Source organism: Phyllobates terribilis, unplaced genomic scaffold, assembly GCF_046119375.1.
Source record: "Phyllobates terribilis strain yellow unplaced genomic scaffold, ASM4611937v1 Scaffold_7__3_contigs__length_470593459, whole genome shotgun sequence".
Lineage (NCBI taxonomy): Eukaryota > Metazoa > Chordata > Amphibia > Anura > Dendrobatidae > Phyllobates > Phyllobates terribilis.
In genome coordinates, this window is record NW_027362767.1 from 210,686,291 (window position 1) to 210,709,006 (window position 22,716).

Below are 22,716 nucleotides of genomic sequence, written 5' to 3' on the forward strand. Positions count from 1 at the left end.
TAGCTCGTTGAAAGGTCTGGCATAGAGGGAAACCGTATCTACTCCGGCTGTCATTTCTCCGTCACCAGGTTCCGCCAATTGTCACACATGACCATGCCTGGCTGTATGTTCAACGGTGAGAGCCACAGATCAGGCTGCTGTGTTACAGCTTTCAACAACTCTGCAACGCTGGGCGCTTTGTCACCTAAGCATTAAGCATGTTATCTTCACACAGCCTGTTGCCGCTTGGCCAAGGCAGTGCTGCAGTGCTTTCAGCTTGTGACTGATGTGGTCATTTTGGAGATGGAGGAGGAGGTGCAGGAGCTGAACAATGTGATTACATTGAGGTTACATTGGCGACTCAGTTTTTCATACTAAAGAAATATCCTATTTTTTTTTTTTACGTTATTTTTTAAGACAAATGCATTCACCGGGATATGTCATTTTAACATTTTACAACCTTATCTGGCAATGTGGTGTGTGACACATCATCAGACACATCCTGTTTCATTTATGATGAAGGGACTCTGAAAGTCACAAAGCCTATTTTTATAGGACCATCAGGCGGCCCTTACTATTCTTAAAAGGCCAGCAGTCGGCCCTCCCTATTGTTAGAGAGCCATCAGCCAGCTATGCTTTGTTGTTCCCATTATTAACGCGTGGGTCTCCTATACTGTTATTGCTTATGCAGTGACTGCAAGGGCTGCCAAAAATTTGGACGCAACCCAATACATCTTTGAAGAGACATAGAGGAGGGTCTCAGTAAAAAAAAATGTTCCCATTATAAAGGAGCGGGTCTCCTATAGTGGTAATGCCCATGCTGTGACTGCAAGGGCTGCCAAAATTTGGGAAAAATCCCACTAACAATTTAAAGACACATAGAGCTGGGCCACAGTAATGAGCACGACATGTTCCCATTAGAAAGGAGAGCAGTTATAGGGTATGCAGTGAGTCCAACGGCTGACAAAATTTAGGAAAAAACCCCACTAACAATTTAAAACACATAGAGCAGGGCCACAGTAACTACAAATTCTTATTAGAAAGGAGAGAGTCTGCTATACAGTTATAGGGTATGCAGTGAGTCCAACGGCTGACCAAATTTAGGAAAAACTCCACTTAGAATATAAAGACACATAGCGCAGGGCCACAGTAACAAGTATGACATGTTCCCATTAGAAAGGAGAGGGTCTGCTATACAGTTATAGGGTATGCAGTGAGTTAAACGGCTGACCAAATTTAGGAAAAACCCCACTAAGAATTTAAAGACACATAGAGCAGGGCCACAGTAATGACAAATTCCCATTAGAAAGGAGAGGGTCTCCCATAGTGTTGGCCTATGCAGTGAATACAAGGGCTGCCAAAAATTGGGAGGCACTCCAATGCCCCTTGGAAGAGACTTAGAGGGCCTCATAAAAAAATGTTCCCATTAGAAAGGAGCGGGTCTCCTATACTTGTATTGCCCATGCACTAAGTGTATGGGCTGACAAACATTTACCCCTTTGGGTATACATGAACATACTGTATAAAAAAAAATTTTTAACGGGCATCATACACTGTGTTCCAAATTATTATGCAAATAATATTTTCTCAGATTTTCCCAAATTACCTATATGAATTGCAGTCATTGTAATTTTCCAGTCAAATAACTATTAGAGTACAATTGAAAGGTTTTTGTACAAACTGCCTATGATAACAGTATATTTTTTAAAAAATAAAAAACTCAAACTGCACTCAAAATGCATGTTCCAAATTATTATGCACAGCAGAGTTTTCAACCTTTTCATTTTAATAAGGAACAAAAAAATGGTCATTTTTGAAATTATAAGCATTAGCAGGTTATTACACACTGAAATCAAACAGTTTTCAACTCAAAACTTTATTCTAGGTGATGTTACATTTTCACATAGGACCCCTTGTTCGAAAGGAGCTTCTGAACTCTCTCGTCCATTGAATTTGTCAGGTTTTGGATGGTTTCTGCTTCCAATTGTTTTGCATGAGGACAGAATACCCTCCCAGAGCAGTTGCTTAGATGTGAACTGCCTCCCGCCATCATAGACACTCCTTTTGATGATGCTCCAGAGGTTCTCAATGGGGTTGAGGTCAGGGGAGCATGGGTGCCACACCATAAGTTTGTCCCCTTTTATGCCCATAGCAGCCAGAGATGCAGATGTGTTATGTGCAGCATGAGATGGTGCATTATCATGCATGAAAATGATCTTGCTGCCGAATGCACGGTTCTTCTTCTTGAACCATGGAAGGAAGTGCTGTCTGAGAAACTCAACATACATTATGGAGTTCATCTTTACCCCTTCAGGGATCCTAAAAGGGCCGACAATCTCTCTCCCCATGATTCCGGCCCTTGGTTGTCCAACGAACTGTGACCTCTGCCGCCAGCGTTTTCAGATGGGAATTTTTTTAATAGTTCCGCAACAAGGGCCTTCTGGTACTACCCCATTTTTGTAGACCTGTCCGCCTCAGGAATAAGACATATAAAGTTCTCCTTGTAGCGTGGGTCTAGAAGTGTCACCAACCAGTAATGACTGTCACCCAAAATTTTGAGAACGCAAGGGTCATGGGAAAGGCAGCGTAACATAAACTCAGCCATGCGTGCCAAACTGCTAACAAGCAAGACTTCAGTGTCCTCACCAAGAAGATGACTGACCATCCTCTCCTCCTCCTCTTCCTTCTCTCTGTCCTCTGGCAATCCACGCTGAGCAGACGGTGTGACAGTTGTGCAGGTAGTACCATCTATAGTGCATGAAACTAGCTCCTGTTTTTCCTCCTCCTCATCTTCCTCATTGTCACCCAATCCACGTTAGGATGAGATGAGGCTGGGCTGTGTGTAATCACCCTATATGGTTCCTTGCTCCATCTCATCATGCTCTGCCTGCAATGCATCCTCTTTGATTGTGAGCAGAGAGCGTTTCAGAAGACAGAGAAGCGGGATAGTGATGGTGTCATCGCCGCTCACCATCTTGGTGGAGTCCTCAAAGTTTTGGAGGATGGTACATATGTCTGACATCCATGTTCACTCCTGAGGTCTTATGTGTGGAGTCTGAACTGATTACCAACGGCCTTGTTGATGCTGATACTCAACAACTACCCTCTTCTGCTCGCAAATCCTTCCCAACATCTGCAGTGTAGAGTTCCAACGCGTGGGGACATCACATACCAGTCTGTGAGCTGGAAGCTGCAAACGCTGCTGAAACACTGCAACAGCGGCGGAATATGTAGGTGACTTTCTAAAATGGGCACACAGGCAGCGTACTTTAACAAGCAGATCCGGCAGCTCTGGGTAGGATTTGAGAAACCGCTGAACCACGAGGTTAAGCACATGGGCCAGGCATGGTACTTGTGTGAGCTCGCCTCGCCTCAGAGCCGCCACCAGGTTCCGGCCATTGTCACACACGACCATGCCTGGCTGTAGGTTCAGCGGTGTTAGCCACAGATCTGCCTGCTCTTTCAGAGCTGTCCACAACTCTTCAGCATTGTGTGGTTTGTCACCTAAGCATATTAGCTTCAGCACAGCCTGTTGCCGCTTGGCTGAGGCAGTGCTGACGTGCTTCCAGCTTGTGACTGATTTGGTCATTTCAGAGATGGAGGCTGATGAGGAGGAGGAGGCTGAGGAGGATGAAGTGTAGGAGCTGTAGACTGTTACGGCAACCATGATTGACCTAGGGCCCGCAATCCTTGGCGTCGGGAGGATGTGTTCCATCTCAAGGTTCGACTGGGACCCGGCTTCCACTATGTTAACCCAGTGTGCCATCAGTGAGATGTACCGTCCCTGCCCACAAGGACTTGTCCACTTGTCCGTGGTTAGGTGGACTTCCCGGTAACTGCGTTGTTGAGGGCACTGCTAATGTTTTGGGACACGTGCTTGTGTAATGCGGGGACAGCACACCGGGAGAAATAGTGGCAGCTGGGGACCGAGTACCGAGGAACTGCCGCTGCCATCAGGTTGCGGAATGCTTCCTTGTCCACGAGCCTAAAAGGCGCCATTTCTAGCGCAAGCAGTCGCGAAATGTGGGAATTTAGCAGTGTGGCCTGCGGGGCGTTGGCTGCGTATTTACGCTTGCATTCCAAGGACTGGGGTATGGACAACTGAACGCTGCACTGGGACAATGACATGGACGTGCTTACTGATGCTGCTACTTGAGAGTGCAATGACAGGTGCAAGGCAGGAGGCATCTTCGCATGCACCATGGACAGGGGATTGGCTTGCATGCACGACAGCGGAAGAAGCAGTGGTGCCACCTGCAGACACTGTTCCTGGACCCTGGGGTTCGGCCCACAAAGTCGGGTGCTTTGCTGCCATGTGCCTGATCATGCTGTTGGTGGTCAGGCTGGTCGTTTTGCCACCCCTGCTGATGCTGGCCTGGCAGGGGGTGCAAATGGCCTTTTTGGGGTTATCGACAGAGTCTTTAAAAAACAACCAGACTCGAGAAGACCTAACAGTTGTACTGGCAACTTCCTTCATGTTGGTGTTACGGGGAACAGTTGCCTGCTTTCTTTCTGCGGCCACCACACTGCTTCTTCCTGCCTGTTGGGGTGCTCTGCCTCCCTCCCCCTGTGTGCTGCTGTCCTCGCTCTTCATATCCTCCTGCCAGGTTGGGTCAGTTACTATATCATCCACCACCTCGTCTTTCACTTCCGCACTCTGGTCCTCCTCCTGACTTTCTGGCAATTGTGTCTCATCATCATTCACCTCTTGTGACACTTTCCCACCGTCGCCTTCGTGTGACCGTGGCTGCTCAAATACTTGGGCATCGCTACATGCAATCTCCTCTTGCCCCGCTTCAAATGGACCGGGCGAGAGGCCCGAATCTATAAATGGAAAAGTGAACAGCTCTTCGGAGTGTCCAAGTGTGGGATCAGTTGTCTCTGGGCACTCGGCATGGTGGGAGGAAGGAAGTTCAGGGTGAGGAATATGCGGTCCAGACTCACAGCTATTGAGACTTGACCGTGTGGGAGACAAGGTGGTGGTGGTGGTGGCTAAGTGACTGGAAACATCTGCTATCCAACTAATAACCTTTTCACACTGCTCTGTGTTCAATAGTGGTGTTCTGCAGTCCCCTATTAATTGGGACAGGAAGGTCGAGCGAGAAGATGTGCATGTTTGTTGTGGCACAATTTTAGCTTGCCCACGGCCTCGGCCTTTGCATGCACCATCATCATCATCACATCCATTGCCCCGTCGCTTGCCACGTGCCTTGCCAATTTTAAATGGAGGACTATATCTTCCACGCTCACTACAAATGACTGAATTTGGAGCGAACTTATATGTGATTCATGTGACGGACAAACCACAGTTTGAAATACCTGGCCTGTAGGTAACTATTTTGAACAGCAAACTGGTGTCAATTGCTTCACTGACACACTGAAACAAATTTGTAATGGAGGCCAGAAATGGCAGTATTTTCAGTGCAATTATATGTGATCCTTGTGATGGACAAACCACAGTATTAAATAGCTGGATTTTTAGCGCTGTAATATGGAAAGGACCTGGGTGTATTCTGCAGTGCCAACAAGCAAATGGCGCAGAAAAACAGTGTTCTCTGGATTGCTTTTTAAGCAAATAATGAGGATTAAGATCCAAAAAAAAGTATTCCTGGCCCCTGAGACCTGGGCCTTTGTATAGAAATATCTAACAGCAGCAGACAAAACTGGAATGGAGCATCTTGTGCTATGTGCACTGCAGTCTGCTATATACCCTGCCTGCCTATATACACTGCCTGCCTGATATCTCTGCAGATGGATTAGTCCTCAGAAGGACTGTTTGTAGAGATGGTTATGTGTCTCTAATATAGTTTGGTACACCTACACTAACTAGAAACAAGCAAATCTCTCCCTAGCTCACCAGCAGCTCTCCCTACACTGTCTGATCTGGAGTGACTGTGATGAGCATGGCGGCGCCAGGTCTGATATAGACCTGATGACGCTGTGCGGCCAGCCAATCACTGTAATGCCACAATCAACATGGCTGCGGCATTACAGTGAGTGGCAGGCAATCCCTGCATGTTCATTGGCTCTGTAAAGAGCGCCAAACATGCAGGGAGGAGACCCGAGTTCCCACCCGAGCAACCCGGAAATACTCGGCGAGCGCCGAGCATCTCGAACAGTGAGATGCTCGGGCGAGCACCGCGCAATAGTGAGCATGCTCGCTCATCACTAGTTAAAGGTGATCTTAGTACAATGTTCATATATATGAATGGACAGTACAGTACAATACACAGATGGTTCTATTGATGTTTCTACACTTTGGTGTGCAATAATGGCAAAGTGGTATACGTTATGCCTAGAGGAAAAACGATTAAATCATAATCAAAGAGAGTGATTTTTTACTATACAGGAAGTGAGAATGTAGAAACCACTGCCACATGATGTTGTAATGGTCGATACGCTAAACAAGTAGGTTATGGGTACTAGATTTTGGAAATAGGACATTGATCAAGAGATCCATTTGATTGCTATACGTGCAGTCGGAAAGGAGTTTTTCTCCTTCTATTAGCATGGGGCTACAAGCATGGGGATTTTGCCTTTCTCTGGAACAAAAAGGTTATAGACTGAACTCAATGGACTTGTGTCTTCTTTCAACCTGTAAACTATAAAACTATATACAGTACCAGTCAAAAGCTTGGTCAGACCTGTTCATGCAGTGGTTTTCCTTGTTCCTATTGGAATCTGCACATTGTTGATTCAGACTGAAGGCTGCAAAACCATAAATAAACTGATGATGAAAAAAGGAGTAAAGAAACACGTGTGAAACAAAGCAGAATATGTGTTAAACCTTTTACTCTGATGACAGCTTTAAATACACTTGGCATTCGCACAAACAGCTTCTTCAGCTATAGTCAATGAGAATGACCTTCCAGTAGTCTTGAAGGAGTTCCCAGAGGCACTTGTTGGCGGCTTTGTCGTTACTCGGCAGTTAAACTTATCCCAAACTATCTCAATTGGGTTTAGCTCAGATGATTGTGGAGCTCTTGACATCTGACTCAACACTCAATCCCTCTTCCTTGTCCTGTTGCCACACAAATGATTGTCTCATTAAGTGCAGACCAGATAGGATGGCATGTTGTTGCAGATTGCTGTAGTAGCCATTCTGGGTAAGCGTGCCTTGAATTTGGAATAAATCACCCAACAGTGTCACCAGAAAGTCACCTCCACACCATCACACCAGCCTTCCTTCCATGCTTCATGGTGTGTACCATATACTGTATGTACAGTTAGGTCCATATATATTTGGACAGAGACAACATTTTTCTAATTTTGGTTCTAGACATTACCACAATGAATTTTAAACAAAACAATTCAGATGCAGTTGAAGTTCAGACTTTCAGCTTTCATTTGAGGGTATCCACATTAAAATTGGATGAAGGGTTTAGGAGTTTCAGCTCCTTAACATGTGCCACCCTGTTTTTAAAGGGACCAAAAGTAATTGGACAATTGACTCCAAGGCTATTTCATGGACAGGTGTGGGCAATCCCTTCATTATGTCATTCTCAATTAAGCAGATAAAAGGCCTGGAGTTGATTTGAGGTGTGGTGCTTGCATTTGGAAGGTTTTGCTGTGAAGTAAACATGCGGTCAAAGGAGCTCTCCATGCAGGTGAAACAATCTATCTTTAAGCTGCAAAAACAGAAAAAACCCATCTGAGAAATTGCTACAATATTAGGAGTGGCAAAATCTACAGTTTGGCACATCCTGAGAAAGAAAGAAAGCACTGGTGAATTCATCAATGCAAAAAGACCTGGGCGCCCACGGAAGACAACAGTGGTGGATGATCGCAGAATAATCTCCATGGTGAAGAGAAACCCCTTCACAACAGCCAACCAAGTGAACAACACTCTCCAGGAGGTAGGCGTATCAATATCCAAATCTACCATAAAGAGAAGACTGCATGAAAGTAAATACAGAGGGTTCACTGCACGGTGCAAGCCACTCATAAGCATCAAGAATAAAAAGGCTAGACTGGACTTTGCTAAAAAACATCTAAAAAAGCCAGCACAGTTCTGGAAGAACATTCTTTGGACAGATGAAACCAAGATCAACCTCTACCAGAATGATGGAGAGAGAAAAGTATGGCGAAGGCGTGGTACAGCTCATAATCAAAGCATACCACATCATCTGTAAAACACGGCGGAGGCAGTGTGATGGCTTGGGCATGCATGGCTGCCAGTGGCACTGGGTCACTAGTGTTTATTGATGATGTGACACAGGACAGAAGCAGCCGAATGAATTCTGATGTAGTCAGAGCCATACTGTGTGCTCAGATGCAGCCAAAGGCAGCCAAACTGATTGGTCGTCGTTTCATACTACAGATGGACAATGACCCAAAACATAAAGCCAAAGCAACCCAGGAGTTTATTAAAGCAAAGAAGTGGAATATTCTTGAATGGCCAAGTCAGTCACCTGATCTCAACCCAATTGAGCGTGCATTTCACTTGTTAAAGACTAAACTTCAGACAGAAAGGCCCACAAACAAACAGCAACTGAAAACCACCACAGTGAAGGCCTAGCAGAGCATCAAAAAGGAGGAAACACAGCGTCTGGTGATGTCCATGAGTTCAAGACTTCAGGCAGTCATTGCCAACAAAGGGTTTTCAACCAAGCACTAGAAATGAACATTTTATTTACAATTATTTAATCTGTCCAATTACCTTTGGTCCCTTTAAAAACAGAGTGGCACATGTTATGGAGCTGAAACTCCTAAACCCTTCATCCAATTTTAATGTGGATACCCTCAAATAAAAGCTGAAAGTCTGAACTTCCACTGCATCTGAATTGTTTTGTTTAAAATTTATTGTGGTAATGTCTAGAACCAAAATTAGAAAAATGTTGTCTCTGTCCAAATATATATGGACCTAACAGTATAAACCATCTGCTTACCTTTTCTATGTCTCACAAAGACATGGCGATTGGTACCAAAAGTCTCAAATTTTGACTCATTAGATCACAGTACAGATTTCCATTGATCTAATGTCCAGTCCTTGTGTCACTTGACCCATTAAAGTCTCTTTTTGCATGCACTCCTCAGTAGTATTTTTTTTCAGCATTTTGACCATAAAGGTCTGCTTCACGCAGTATCTCCTGGACAGTTGATGTTGAGATGTCTTCTTGATGCCTGTGCATCATTTATGAGTTTGTTATCTAAGGTGCTGTCAATTTTGGTCTTCTGAGGCTGGTAACTCTGATGATGTTATCCTCTACAGCCAAAGTTTTTCTTGCACTTTCTTTCCTGGGCTGGTCCTCATGAGAGCCAGTTTCCTTGTAGCAATTCATGGTATTCATAACTGCACTTGTGGATATCTTCAAAGTTCTAGCAATCTTCTGGATTGACTGACGTTCCTGTCTTAAAATACTGGACTATCATTTCTGCTTACTTACTTGAGTAGCTCTTTCCATTTTCTGCCTTAGGACAGTTCTGAAATAGGGTTCAGTACTGTAGGGAGATGCGTACCAATGCTGATTCTACTAAACATACCTGATGGTTGCAAAAAAATATCTGAAGGCCTTGATCAAATTAACTCTTGAAAAGGTATACCTGTTTATTAGTAGCAATTCCAGGTGATGACCTGATGAAATTGTTTGAGAGACTGGCAGCGGAGTGTAAAGTTGTCATCAGAGTGAAAAGGGGTCACTTTAAGGAATCTAAGGTTTAACACATATTCTGGTTTGTTTCAAATGCATTTCTTTACTCCTTGCTTACATGTGTTCCTTCATGGTTTTGCGTCCTTCAGTCTGAATCTACAATGTGCACATTCCAATAAAAGCAAGGAAAACTTATGCGTGAACCGGTGTGTCCAAACTTTTGATTGGTACTGTAAAAAGCATGACAAGCAGAAAAAAAAGACAGCATAGGAAGTGTGCCATGATAACAACCATAGCTGTAAAACATATTAATATTAAATAATCAGTGGTGCCTGACACCAAAGCCGGTCAATCTAACAAACAGCCTCAAAATATAAGACATTGTTTAGGGCAACAGCAGTCTGTATATGTTATAGTATATTGTTAAATTGAAATATCTGTGCTAGTGATGAGCGAGTATGCCTCAGTAACCCTTTTGGTGAGCACGCTCAGGTGCTCACCGAGTATTTTGGCGTGCTCGGTGTTTCATTCATGGTTGACGTGCCTGCAAGTGTTACATCTGTTAGACAGCTGTGACACATGCACAGATAGCCTGTTTGTCAGGCTATCTCTGCATGTGTCACAGCTGTCTAACAGCCATGACACTTGCAGGTGCGGCAACAGTGAATGAAATGCTGAGCATGCTAAAATACTCGGTGAGCGCCCAAGCGTGCTCACCGAAAGGGTTAATGAGGCATACTCGCTCATCACTAATCTGTGCCTCTAAAGAGTGCTTTTTTTAGGGTGTTTCCAGTAATGTAAAATGACTGTTTTAGGGAAGAAAAATAAAAGTTTTTATTGGGCTTGAGTAGCTAAATTTATGGGAATATCATGTACAAGCACATACACACACAGAAAAAAATGGGATGCATAATTTTTGGAGCACTTAGATGTGACACCATAAACTCAAGAACATCATGCCAATAGTCTTGAAGAACTCTACGTTCCCAAAACATTAGTAGGACCATCTCAGCGGTAACAAAACATCTTGGGCAGTCTGCCGACTCCAAGCTTCCCATACTTTTATTCACAGACACTTTGCTTTTGTTTCCAAGCTTAATTGTGTTTTATTATATTGTTCCTTCCTGTTCTTTAACAAACATTTAGTGTTATTTTTCCCTGAGATTTGGCCCAAATGTGAATGATTTGAATTGATTAAAATATTGCTAAACCTTAAATGTTTCATAATAAGCAACCAAAAACTGGTGTTTTATTCTAGCTGGCTACGTGTTTAAGAGCTGTCACTTTCACAGTAGGGATTGAAAACTGATTTCAGCTTTTTCTAAGACGCTTAACATTGAGGCTGGCAAAGAAGTTGACAAATCTCAGCCAAAGCATAGGTCTGGCCAACATTTTTGGACTTCTTTGATGTAGGGATAAAAGCAGGGGGTTCCCTTATGCCTTAAAAAAGACTCTACACTATTAATGCGCTCAAGAGAATAATCTCCCTTCCACAATATCCTTTAGATGTCTGCCGTGTAGACTAGTTTAGATGTTTGGTTAAAAGGTTATTTCATAGTTGCTTTATTTTGATTTTACCGTGGTTGTTTGGACCTAAAACTATGAAGGAGCTAAAGATTACAACCTACTTTGCTTTTGAAAGGAAAAAAAAGACGTTGAAGCTGGTAGTAAGAAGCGCTAAGATGTAAAGATGAGGAGCAAACAGTCCATGAGCTAAAATTAAAAAGTAAGCCAAAGCCGCCCACCAGTAACCCCAAAGGGGTGAAATGTGGAAAATGCAAAAGGTATGAGTCACTCACCCTGGATCCGTCTATCTCCATTTTTTTGGAATATAATAAGCTTATCAAGAAAGCTCATACTGCGGGTCTTTTGAATAAAAGAGAAAAAAGTTTTTTAGACATTGCTCAGTATAGAATGCTTTTTTTTTTTTCCTCCCCAAACTCCATAAGGACTCCAAAAACCCTCCCGGTTATCCCATTATATCCGGTATAGGTTCGATTACCTGCAATCTGTCCCACTACGTGGATTTTTATTTTTACAGAAATATGTAGTTCTTTTACCATCCTATCTTAAGGATTCTACTCAATTAATTAATGAGTTGAAAGGCATACCCCCTAAATTGGGTCCTCTTCTTCTAACTCTTGATGTATCAGCATTGTATAGTAACATTTCCCACGAAATGGGCCTCAAGGCAGTAGGGTCTTATCTTGAATCAGATGATTTGTTACCTGTGCAGCAGAAGGATTTTCTTCTGTCTGCCATAGCTTTCATTTTGGATAACAACTAGTGTTGAGCGAGTATGTTCTGTCCGAGTATGCTCGTATTTACAGCTGCTCGGTGATATGGTTGAATCGCTCCCGTGTGCATGATTTGCAACTGTTTGACAGTTTTATTACATGTGAGGAATGTGTAAGAAATAGACAGTCCTCACATGTAATAAAACTGTCAAACAGTTGCAAATCATGCACACGGGAGCGATTAAACCATATCACCGAGCAGCTGTAAATACTCGGAGCTCGGCCCGAGCGTACTCGGCGAAAGGGTTAATAGAACATACTCGCTCAATACTAATAACAATGTGTTTTCGTTTGAGGGATCCATCTACAGGCAGTTGAGGGGCTGCGCAATGGGGATGAGATTTGCACCCAGTTACTCTAATCTCTTTATGGGTGCATTCGAGTCCGTCTTCATTGCGCAGTCCCTCACAGCAGGTTCCCACTTTACCCTCTACAGACGATACATAGACGATCTCATTTTTTTGTGGGATGGCACTGAGGAGGAGGCCACTCTTTTTGTCGAGGAACTCAATAGAAATCATTGGGGCCTGACCTTCACGGCTTCTTCATCTTTTTTTAGCCATCCAGTTTCTAGACCTGTTAATTCAAACAGATGATGCAGGGGGGCTGTTCACATCGACCTTTTTTAAATTTGTTGATGTGAACAGTTATTTGCGATTTGACAGCGGACATCTCCCAAGCTGGATTCGTAATGTTCCTTACGGTCAGTATTGGCGAATCCGTAAAAATTGCACGCGTGATCGTGATTTTTGTAGAGAATCCCATATATTAAAAATGAGGTTCCTTGCAAAAGGTTACCCGAAAAAACTTTTATGGGATGCATTTAATAAAACAAAATCACTAACACAGGAATCCTGTGGAAATAAGGTTTTGGATTCCAGGTCATCTGTTTGTAAATCTAGTGATTTAGCGAAATGGAGTTTGATAACCACATATTGCCAGCCCCGTCTGATTATTCATAAGTTATTGCTTAAATATTTGTATATTTTGAAGGTAGATCCATTTCTCTCCGATTTTCTCCCAGATAAACCAATGGTAATATATAGGAAAAATACGTGTTTACGAAATTTGGTAGCCCCCAGTAACACAACCTGTAAGAAAATAGTAACACACATTGAGGATTCTAGTGATGGGGGCTGTTACCAATGCCATACCCCTAGGTGCTTGTGTTGCCATAGTATTATCAATGGGACTTTGTGTTTCACATCTAGAACCACAGGTGAACTCTTTTTGATCAAACATAGGTTGTCATGCCAGTCCACCTATGTGGTTTATTTGTTGGAGTGCACGTGCGGTCTTCAGTATGGGGGCCGCACGGTACAGACCATGCATGCCCGTTTAAACACGCAGAGACAGAATATTAGAAATGGGTATCAATTGCATAGTCTATCAAGGCATTTTAATATTGTGCATCAGAGGGACCCTAGTCAAATGACCCTTACAAATTATTGATCATATAGATAAAAGTATGCAAAATTGTTTGGCCAATCTTATTAAGAAAGAAAGCTTCTGGATTTTTAAATTGGGCACTTTAGCACCGGAAGGACATAATCTTACTATTGAGAATATAATGAAATGAGCTTTATTATAGCTTCTTTTAGCGCATACAATTAAATGCACCTTTTAACATTTTTTACATTTATTAATTTTAAATTAAATATGCATGCATGCGTGTGTTTATATGTGTGCATGTATGTATATGTGTATGCGTGTATGTATATATACTTTTATTTTTCAATTATTATTTTTTAAATAAAAGTGTTTGTTTTTTTTGTGAAATATAATATGATTCATGGTATCCTATATGCTGGTTTGTGTTTTCACACGCTGCCTTGCAGACAATATTAGGGGGTTAAATTACTGATTTGCTATTATGTCATTAATGAGCGGTCCAATCGGTTTGTTTTTTGATCCTGTATAACATTCCGGAGGTCGTTTCCTAGTATCACCTGATGAAGACGGCTTGCATGCCGTCGAAACGCGTCGTGTTTTTACAAGGACTTTAATAAAGCTACTAGTTGCTGTATTTTATATGCCTTAGCGCTTTTTATCACCAGCTTTTACCTTTTGTATTTTGCTTTTGAGACAGAAGCAGGCCCTAAGGGTTTGAGAAGAATGGTTCACAAAATAAAATATTATCTAGGCTCATACAACTTTTTAAAGGGACTATGTCATCAGAAAATGACTTACTGTTTAAATCAAACTTATTTAGTTAAATCTATCTTAAAGTGCTTCAAAAAAAAGTAAGGAATCCAGCAAAGAAAAAAGTATTAAAACTTCACATTTATTGGGAATATATTGAAAATGAAAATTCCATCACAAATAAAGACTAATTCATATAAGGACAACTGACCTACGCGTTTTGGCGTCATTGACCATTATTAAGGCCGTACACCGAAACGCGTAGGTCAGTTGTGCTTATGTGGATTAGTCTTTATCTGTGATGAAGTTTTCATTTTCAATATATTCTCAATAAAAGTTAAGTTTTAATACTTTGTTCTTTGGTGGATTATTTACCTTTTTTGGAGCATTCGTTGGAGCCTTGTCTTTGTCTCTAAGGCCCAAATAAGCCTGGTTTTTAAAGGATTAATATACTTAATTTCTCCAGCAGGATACTGCACTGTAAGTCGATGGTTAGAGAGATGAGAGCATTTCAAAATATGAATTTTGGGTCTTTATTTTCTTATTTAATGTTTTTCCTTTTTTATCAATTACTGAGCGATATATAAAAACATCATCAACCAATAGACGACCGTATGCCGTTGGAAAAGAATGACAAAATGATGTTGGATCTTAAACCTACAGTAATTCGAGAGATTTGCTTTGCATCTGGAATTACAAAACTTTCATTCTATGTTCACATAGTTTTTTTTGAGGATTTTTGTTTTTTTAGGAAATCTGTTCCAATAACTTCCTCAAAAACTGCTTCAAAAATACTTGGAAAACTTTTCCCTTTTCATCTTTATGAATGAGAAGTTTCTTGAGTGTTTTTTTTTTCTGAAGAGGTTTTGAAAAAAGGCCTGATGGAAAAAAAAGTAATTTTCATTGTCCTATCAAAACCACTTTAGGGAAAGCTTTAGAAAAAGAAAAACTGCACCAACAATTCCTCAAAAAAAGGAAAATTTCCTGAAATTGTTTCCGCGTGAAAAACTTTTAAACATCACAAAAACATTCGGAATTTCGGTACTTCTTGGACAATAATATACACTTTTTAGAACAAAAAAAGCATAGCTAAAAAAATTGCTGCACTTTATAGTCTTTAGTCGGGGATCCCAGTAGCACCAGAATGGAGATCATGTTACTTGTGTAGAAAGCTTGAGAGATGCATTATGTGGTAGACTTAAGAGTAGTCTGTCACCCCCAATACTCAAATTAAACCATTCATACAATCATATAGGGGACTTAGACCCTATGGAAATCATACTTGTTGTACAAATTTTACCTATTTGGTTTAATATAAAAACAGTTTTGTCACATATGTAAATGAGGGGGCTTAGGTGCACCCTTGGCATGATCAAGTGCTCCAGTACACCATACCGCCTCCTCAATTACTATCCTCCACCCCCTTCCTTTATGATGGTTTACACCTCTCCAAGGAGAGCTGCTTGTATTGGATTCTCAGCTAGAACACACTGACACTACGAGATGAGAGCACACAGTGTCAGTGTGTGCACTCTCTCATCTCCCTCTACTGTAAGCATCGGCCTCCCATGACTGTGCGATCCAGTGTGCAGCGAACGACCGCTGCAGCCAGAACAGGGGGATTGGAGGGGCCCGCACACTGACACTGTGTGTGCTTTTGCTTCTGCAGTGTTAGTGTGTGCAGGGCTGAGAATTCAATACGGGCAGCACTCCAAAATGAGCAATGCCAGCCACCATAAGGGAAGGGTGAAGTATGGTAATTAAGGGGGCGGAACGTTACACTGAGCACTTGGCCACACCAAGGGTGCACCGAAAGTCTGAATTTTATAGGGGCTAAGTCTCCTATATGACTGTAAAAAACGGTTTAATTTGAGTATTGGGGATGATAGACTCTTCTTAATGTTCTTTGTTTTTCAGTCATTAATCCCATAGGTCCATGTACCAATAGATACTTAATGTGAGCGCTATTGAATGTTAACCCTCAATTTGCTATCTCTCTGCTCTACAGGTTCAGTCTTTTTGCTGTGGATACTCATGGGCGGCACTCAGCACAAAGTTTGGTCACACTACGGACCGCTTGCTCTTTAGTGGATGACAGTAAAGCAGAAGGTAGGCATCTGTTTCTATAAAAAGTTATCAGGAAACTTCATTATTACATGAAAGTATACTATTTTAGGTTTTCTAAATGTAGCTTTTTTATAAAAAAAAATATAATGATGGACTGTTTCAGTCAACCAAAGTTTAAAGGGGATGAATGAGGCTGCAAAAATGAAGGCCTGCATCTCTTCTGAAACACCATCCTTCACCATGGGCGGCATCGAATTGGACTATACTGCACCTTAGCTATATTGTAGTGAAGGGGCTGAGATATAATACCATGCCCAACCTATAGGGGAACAAGGGCGCAGTTTCTGGGAAAGGTCCATTCTTATCTGATACTACTATATGTTATATTGGAAGTAGGCAGCTGATATCACCACTTCTGGCTGCATCAGCAAATTCGGCTTCATATTTATTCTGCTCAATTAATAATGTATTAATTTGATATATGTAGATAAGCCTTTTAAGTATATTAAAAGTCTGTGCAAATTATTGCATGAGATTAAAAGCTGAAAAATCTTTATTATTATATAGACATATAAAAAATACTTTTTGACGCGTTTCGAGCCTGACCGACTTTAAGTTGTAGAAACGCGTCAGAAAGTATTTTTTATATACATATGATACACATTTTAATGGAATCACATATAGATTTTTCATCTCCTGCTGGATTAGAAAATCCCTTTTTTCCTTTAACTTGGAATAGTAGTGCTTGATGCCTCCCAGGCTTCATCTGTGCACAGACAAGTAGACTGCATGGGGTGAGCTGTGTAGTCGTTATCTTTTCTTCTATGCACCATGTATCGCATTGAGGTTTAGTTACTCAAAAATGTGATCTACTAGTCCAGGCCACTTTCTTCGATACACCCGTGTGGTCCGATTCTGATGCAGATGTGCCCATAATAGGTGCAGATGTTGGAGAAGGCATTCAGCCTAATACACAGCAAGCTGTGATGCTCTGTGTGACATCTTTCTATCTTGACTTTTTTCAGCATTATGTCCTACACCAGCTCTTACGTGAGATCAGACCAGACAGGCTAACCTTTACTTCATATGTTCTCATGACCCTGTGGCCTTCTTACCAGTTGTCCTTCCTTAAACCACTTTTGATTGGTACAAACCACCAGCATTCTGTCAACCCGATCAAGACCTCTACTGATTCAGTCGTCACAATGACAATTTGGACCTTGTGAAATATACAGGCATATAATGACACACCCCAGAGGATCCCGTGAGCCGCTTCCTCTTATGAAGACCATAAAGATTAGCAATAAATAAAAGTGCCCATTTATCTGAAACCGTATGGCGGATTTTTATACAGAAAAAATTGAATATTCAGGTGAGCAAAAACTGCCCACTTTTGACCTGAAGACAAGTCCTCTTTAAATGCCTTAGCTGATATTAATGCTGGTTACTAATGGTTGTCTGAAGAATGTTCTGCCAAGGTGAATGCGCTTGGGAAAATCATCAATATCCCTGCTAGCAGCTTCCTGTGCAATTGCCGACTAATGATGTCCTACAGGTGCTTCTCACAAAATTAGAATGTCATCAAAAAGTTAATTTATTTCAGTTCTTCAATACAAAAAGTGAAACTCCTATATCATATAGAGTCATTACACACAGAGTGATCTATTTCATGTGTTTATTTCTGTTAATGTTGATGATTGTGGCTTACAGCCAATGAAAACACAAAAGTCATTATCTCAGTAAATTAGAATACTTTATAACAACAGCTTGAAAAATGATTTTAAAATCCGAAATGTCCTACTGAAATGTCTGTTCAGTAAATGCCCTCAATACTTGGTCGTGGCTCCTTTTGCATCAATTACTGCATCAATGCGGCAATGTGGCATGGAGGGATCAGCCTGTGGCACTGCTGAGGTGTTATGGAGGCCCAGGTGGCTTTCATAGCAGCCTTCAGCTCATCTGCATTGTTGGGTTTGATGTCTCTCATCTTCCTCTTGACAATACCCCATAGATTCCCTATAATAGATTCTCTATGGGGTTAAGGTCAGGTGAGTTTGCTGCCAAACATGCACAGTGATACTGTTGTGTGTAAACCAGGTATTGGTACTTTTGGCAGTGTGGACAGGGGCCAAGTCCTGCTGGAGAAGGACATTTCCATCTCCCAAAAGCTTGTCGGCGGAGGGAAGCATGAAGTGCTGTAAAATGTCCTGGTAGACGGCTGCGCTGACTTTGGTATTGATAAAACACAGTGGACCTCCACCAGCAGATGACATGGCTCCCCAAACCATCACTGATTGTGGAGACTTCACACTAGACCTCCAGCAGCTTGGATTGTGGCCTCTCCACTCTTCCTCCAGACTCTGGGACCTTGATTTCCAAATGAAATGCAAAATTTACTTTCCTCTGAAAACAACACCTTGGACCACTGAGCAACAGTCCAGGTGTTTTTCTCCTTGGCCCAGGTAAGACGCTTCTGGCGTTGTCTATTGGTCATGAGTGGCTTGACACAAGGAATGTGACACTTGTAGCCCATGTCCTGGATACGTCTGTGTGTGGTGGCTCTTGAAGCAGTGACTCCAGCAGCAGTCCACTCCTTGTGAATCTCCCCCAAATTTTTGAATGGCCTTTTCTTAACAATCCTTTCAAGGCTGCGGTTATCCCGGTTGCTTGTGCACCTTTTTCTACCACACTTTTTCCTTCCACTCAACTTTCCATTAATATGCTTGGATACAGCACTCTGCGAACCGCCAGCTTCTTTAGCAATGACCTTTTGTGGCTTAACCTCCTTGTGGAGTGTGTCAATGACTGCCTTCTGGACCTCTGTCTAGTCAGCAGTCTTCCCCATGATTGTGGAGCTACTGAAACAGACTAAGGGACCTTTTTAAACGCTTAGGAAGCCTTTGCAGGTGTTTTTTGTTAATTATTCTAATTTACTGAGATAATGACTTTTGTGTTTTCATTGGCTATAAACCATAATCATCAACATTAACAGAAATAAACACTTGAAATAGATCACTCTGTGTGAAATGACTCTATATAATATAGGAGTTTCACTTTTTGTATTGAAGAATTGAAATAAATTAACTTTTTGATCATATTCTAATTTTGTGAGAAGCACCTGTAGATGTGCTCAATGTGAGACAAGTCCAGAGATGCTGCAGGCCATGGTAGCACGTTTAGGTCACACAGGCTGTTCACAGGAACACAAGCAACATGCGACCTGGTGTTTTTGTGTTGAAAAACTGCTCCTAGAATGGAGATCTCTCCTCTTCAGTGATGAGTCCCGCTTCCGCTTTTGTCTTGAATGCAATGATAGCCAAAGACTGGCCTGGAGATCAAGTGGACAATGCAATGAAGAGGTCTTCACTAGAGAACATCAAAGCATTGCTACACCTAGGATTATGGTGTGGGGGGGGCATAATACAGTAGCTGGACCCCTTTAGTCTTCATTTCAGGTACAATGTCATCTTGGTGTTACATTGATTTGGTCGTGGAACCAGTGGTATGGCCATTTCTCCTAATTATCCCAGGAACAGCCTGTATGACCAAAAGGTGCAACCATTGCCTGCAGGATCTCTGGACTTGTCTCCCTTCGAGCATATCAGGGACATCATTGGTCGGCAATTGCAAAAGAGTTGCCGGCAGGGGATCTTGATGATTTGCATTCAGTGTGGTAGAACATTCATCAGACAACCATTAATAACCTCATTAATAACATGCAAAGACATGTAAGTGTGAGGATTTCTGCATGTCGTGCTCATACTTGATACTGAATAAATAGTGATGTTTTTAAAATTTTGTTTCCATTTTTTTCAGCAGTTGCATTACTATGTTTATCCATCCGGTGATTTCCATAATTCCACAATGTTTCCTTCTTGATGTTGAAGTTTCAATGTTGAGGAGTGTATATACAGTATATTTATACAGCAGGAGAAATAGATATTGAACATGTCATCAATTTTCTAAGTAAATCTATTTCTAAAGGTGCTATTGACATGAAATTCTCACCATGTGTTGGTAACAACCTATCCAATCCACACAGGCAAAGAAATCAAAGTATAACTGTCCATAAATTATGTGTAATAATAAATGTAATTAATATGTTGTACAAAAGCCTTTGTTGGTGATGAAGCTTCAAGACGCCTCCTGTATGGAGAAACTAGTCGCAGGCATTGCTCAGGTGTGATTTTGGCCGATTTTTCCACACAAGCACTCTTCAAATCCTGAAGGTCCCGTGGGCTCCTTCTGTGAACTCTGAGCTTTAGTTCCTTCCATAAATGTTCTATAGGATTCAGGCTGGTGATCGGCTCGGCCATTCTAGAAGCTTTATTTTCTTTCTCTGACACCAATTAAGAGTTTCCTTGACCATGTGTTTGGGATCATTGTCTTGTTGAAATGTCCACCCTCGTTTCATCTTCATCAACCTGGTAGATAGCAGCAGGTTCTTATCAAGAATGTCTCAGTACATTTGTCCATGTATCCTTCCTTCAATTATATAAAGTTTGCCAGTGCCATATGCTGAAAAACAGCCCCACACCATGATGTTTCCATATTCAAACTTCACTGTTGGCATGGTGTTCCTGGGGTGATGTCCAGTGCTTTTTTGGCCTCCAAATATGGAGTGTATTATGGCATCCAAAGAGTTCAAGTTTGGTCTCATCTGACCAGACTATATTCTCCCAGTATTTCACAGACTTGTCTAAATGCTGTTGAGCAAACTTTAAACGCGCTTGAACATGCTTTTTGTTCAGCAATGGAGTCTTGCGTGGTGAGCATGCATACAGGGCATGGAAGTTGAGTACATTACTTAGAATTCTTTGAAACAATTGTACCTGCTGATTCCAGGTCTTTCTGTAACTCTCCTCAGGTGGTCCTTAGCTCCTTGACAACTCTTCTGATAATTATTTTCACTCCTCTGTCTGAAATCTTGCGGGGAGCATCTGGCCATGGCCAGTTTATGGTGAAATTATGTTCTTTCCACTTCCAGATTATTACCCCAACATTGCTCACTGAAACTTTCAGTAGTTTAAAAATTCTTCTGTAATCAATGCCGTCAGTATGTTTTGCAACAATAAGGTTGCAAAGGTCTTGAGACATCTCACTGGTGTTACCCATCATAAGATGTTTCTTGTGTGGCACCTTGGTAGTGAGACCATCAGTTAAACCAGCTGATATTATTTTTCACAAAGTGGCAGGATTGCTTCCTAATTACTGATAGATTTCAGCTGGTCACATGACTTTCCAGTGCTTTTTGAACCTATCTTTTTTCATGTGTTTAATACTTTTTCCCTGTGTCATTTCCCATTATTGCACATAACTTAGTTTATGGACATATATGGATTATTTCTTGGCCTGGGTGAATTGGATGGTTTGTCACTGACTTCTGGTGAGAATTTCATCTCAGCAGCATTTTTAGAAATATATTCACTTAGAAAATTGGTGAAAAGCTCAATACTTATTTCACCGCTACATATATACTGTCTAATCTTTATTTTATCGCTGTAAAACATGAGATTGTTTGGAATTGTGTGATAAATTATTTCCTTAGCAGCCTATTTTTTGGCCTCACTTACACTTCTGCTGTAACAATGTAGACTATTTCAGTAGCACAGAATGCTTTACCCTTTGTGCATCAGTGATTCATTCTGTCCACAATATAAAGGAAAGCTTCCTGAGCTAATAAATCATTTACATTACAGAAATCGCGGATAGAATTTATACATTATACAATGGATACACCAGTGGCAAGGAGCAGCAGATTGCCTACAACACCCTGATGGAAGTATCGGCTTCAATGCTTCTTCGAGTCCAGCATCATTACAATACTCTCTATGAGAAGTTTGGGGATTTTGTGTGGCGCAGTGAAGATGAGCTGGGACCCCGGTAAGAAAATTAATTAAGAAAAATAATCAGATTCTGGCACATATTTTTTTTATTATTTATTTTAATTCTCTCTTTGAAGGTTTTCCCATCTATTTATTTTTTTTGGATATATGATTTTGCATCTGACTGTCTTGGCTGAGCTGATTCTCTGCTCTATCAACAGCAGTTCAGGGATAAGATTCATTGACCTCTATGGGAGGTGAGCTGTGACCATCACCAGCTGTGGTGGATCCTGTGTTGTTTGAATCCAGATTTTGTTACCTTTCATTGTAATCCTGCTTCTGAACAGGAGGTGTCAGTGTATCGTGAGACCCAGATTTCTGTGTGCATTGTATATAGACAGTGAGCTGCTTATCAGAGGAGGCGGAGTAAGTCAGACGACTTGGTATGAGGGAGGTAGTTTGGGCAATGATAATTCACCTGGTGATAAAACATTCATTGTATGGAAACAACAGCACACAGAGTAATAAGTGACACATCTCTGAAATCTGTCTTATACTGTCCTCAGATTACATAGCAAAAACCTGCTGACAGATTCCCTTTAAGGACTTTTGCTATATTTTATTATGTGCTAATCAGAGAGCAGCATGATGCAGAGGCAAAGATACTGTTTCCAGAAATGTGTCCTTTACTTTACAAGGTGCAGAATTTTTGATGAAATCCTGTTTTATCCCCTGTAGATCTAGCAGTACTCTGAATGCTGAGCTGTGTATAACCCTCCCCCCCCCACCATTGATTGGTAGCATCCTGTGTACACT

The 22,716-nt window shown here is 41.6% G+C and overlaps 1 protein-coding gene across 3 annotated transcripts in view; it reads left to right on the forward strand.

The window, feature by feature from the left end:
- The window catches only part of ASTN2 (astrotactin 2), a 1,067,984-nt gene that overhangs the window by 1,010,655 nt on the left and 34,613 nt on the right, over nucleotides 1-22,716 (forward strand). For all 3 annotated transcript variants that reach the window (XM_073639713.1, XM_073639714.1, XM_073639715.1), the window contains 2 exons: nucleotides 16,017-16,117; nucleotides 21,775-21,958. In XM_073639713.1, the coding sequence (XP_073495814.1) occupies nucleotides 16,017-16,117; nucleotides 21,775-21,958 (285 nt within the window). The remainder of the gene's footprint in view (nucleotides 1-16,016; nucleotides 16,118-21,774; nucleotides 21,959-22,716) is intronic.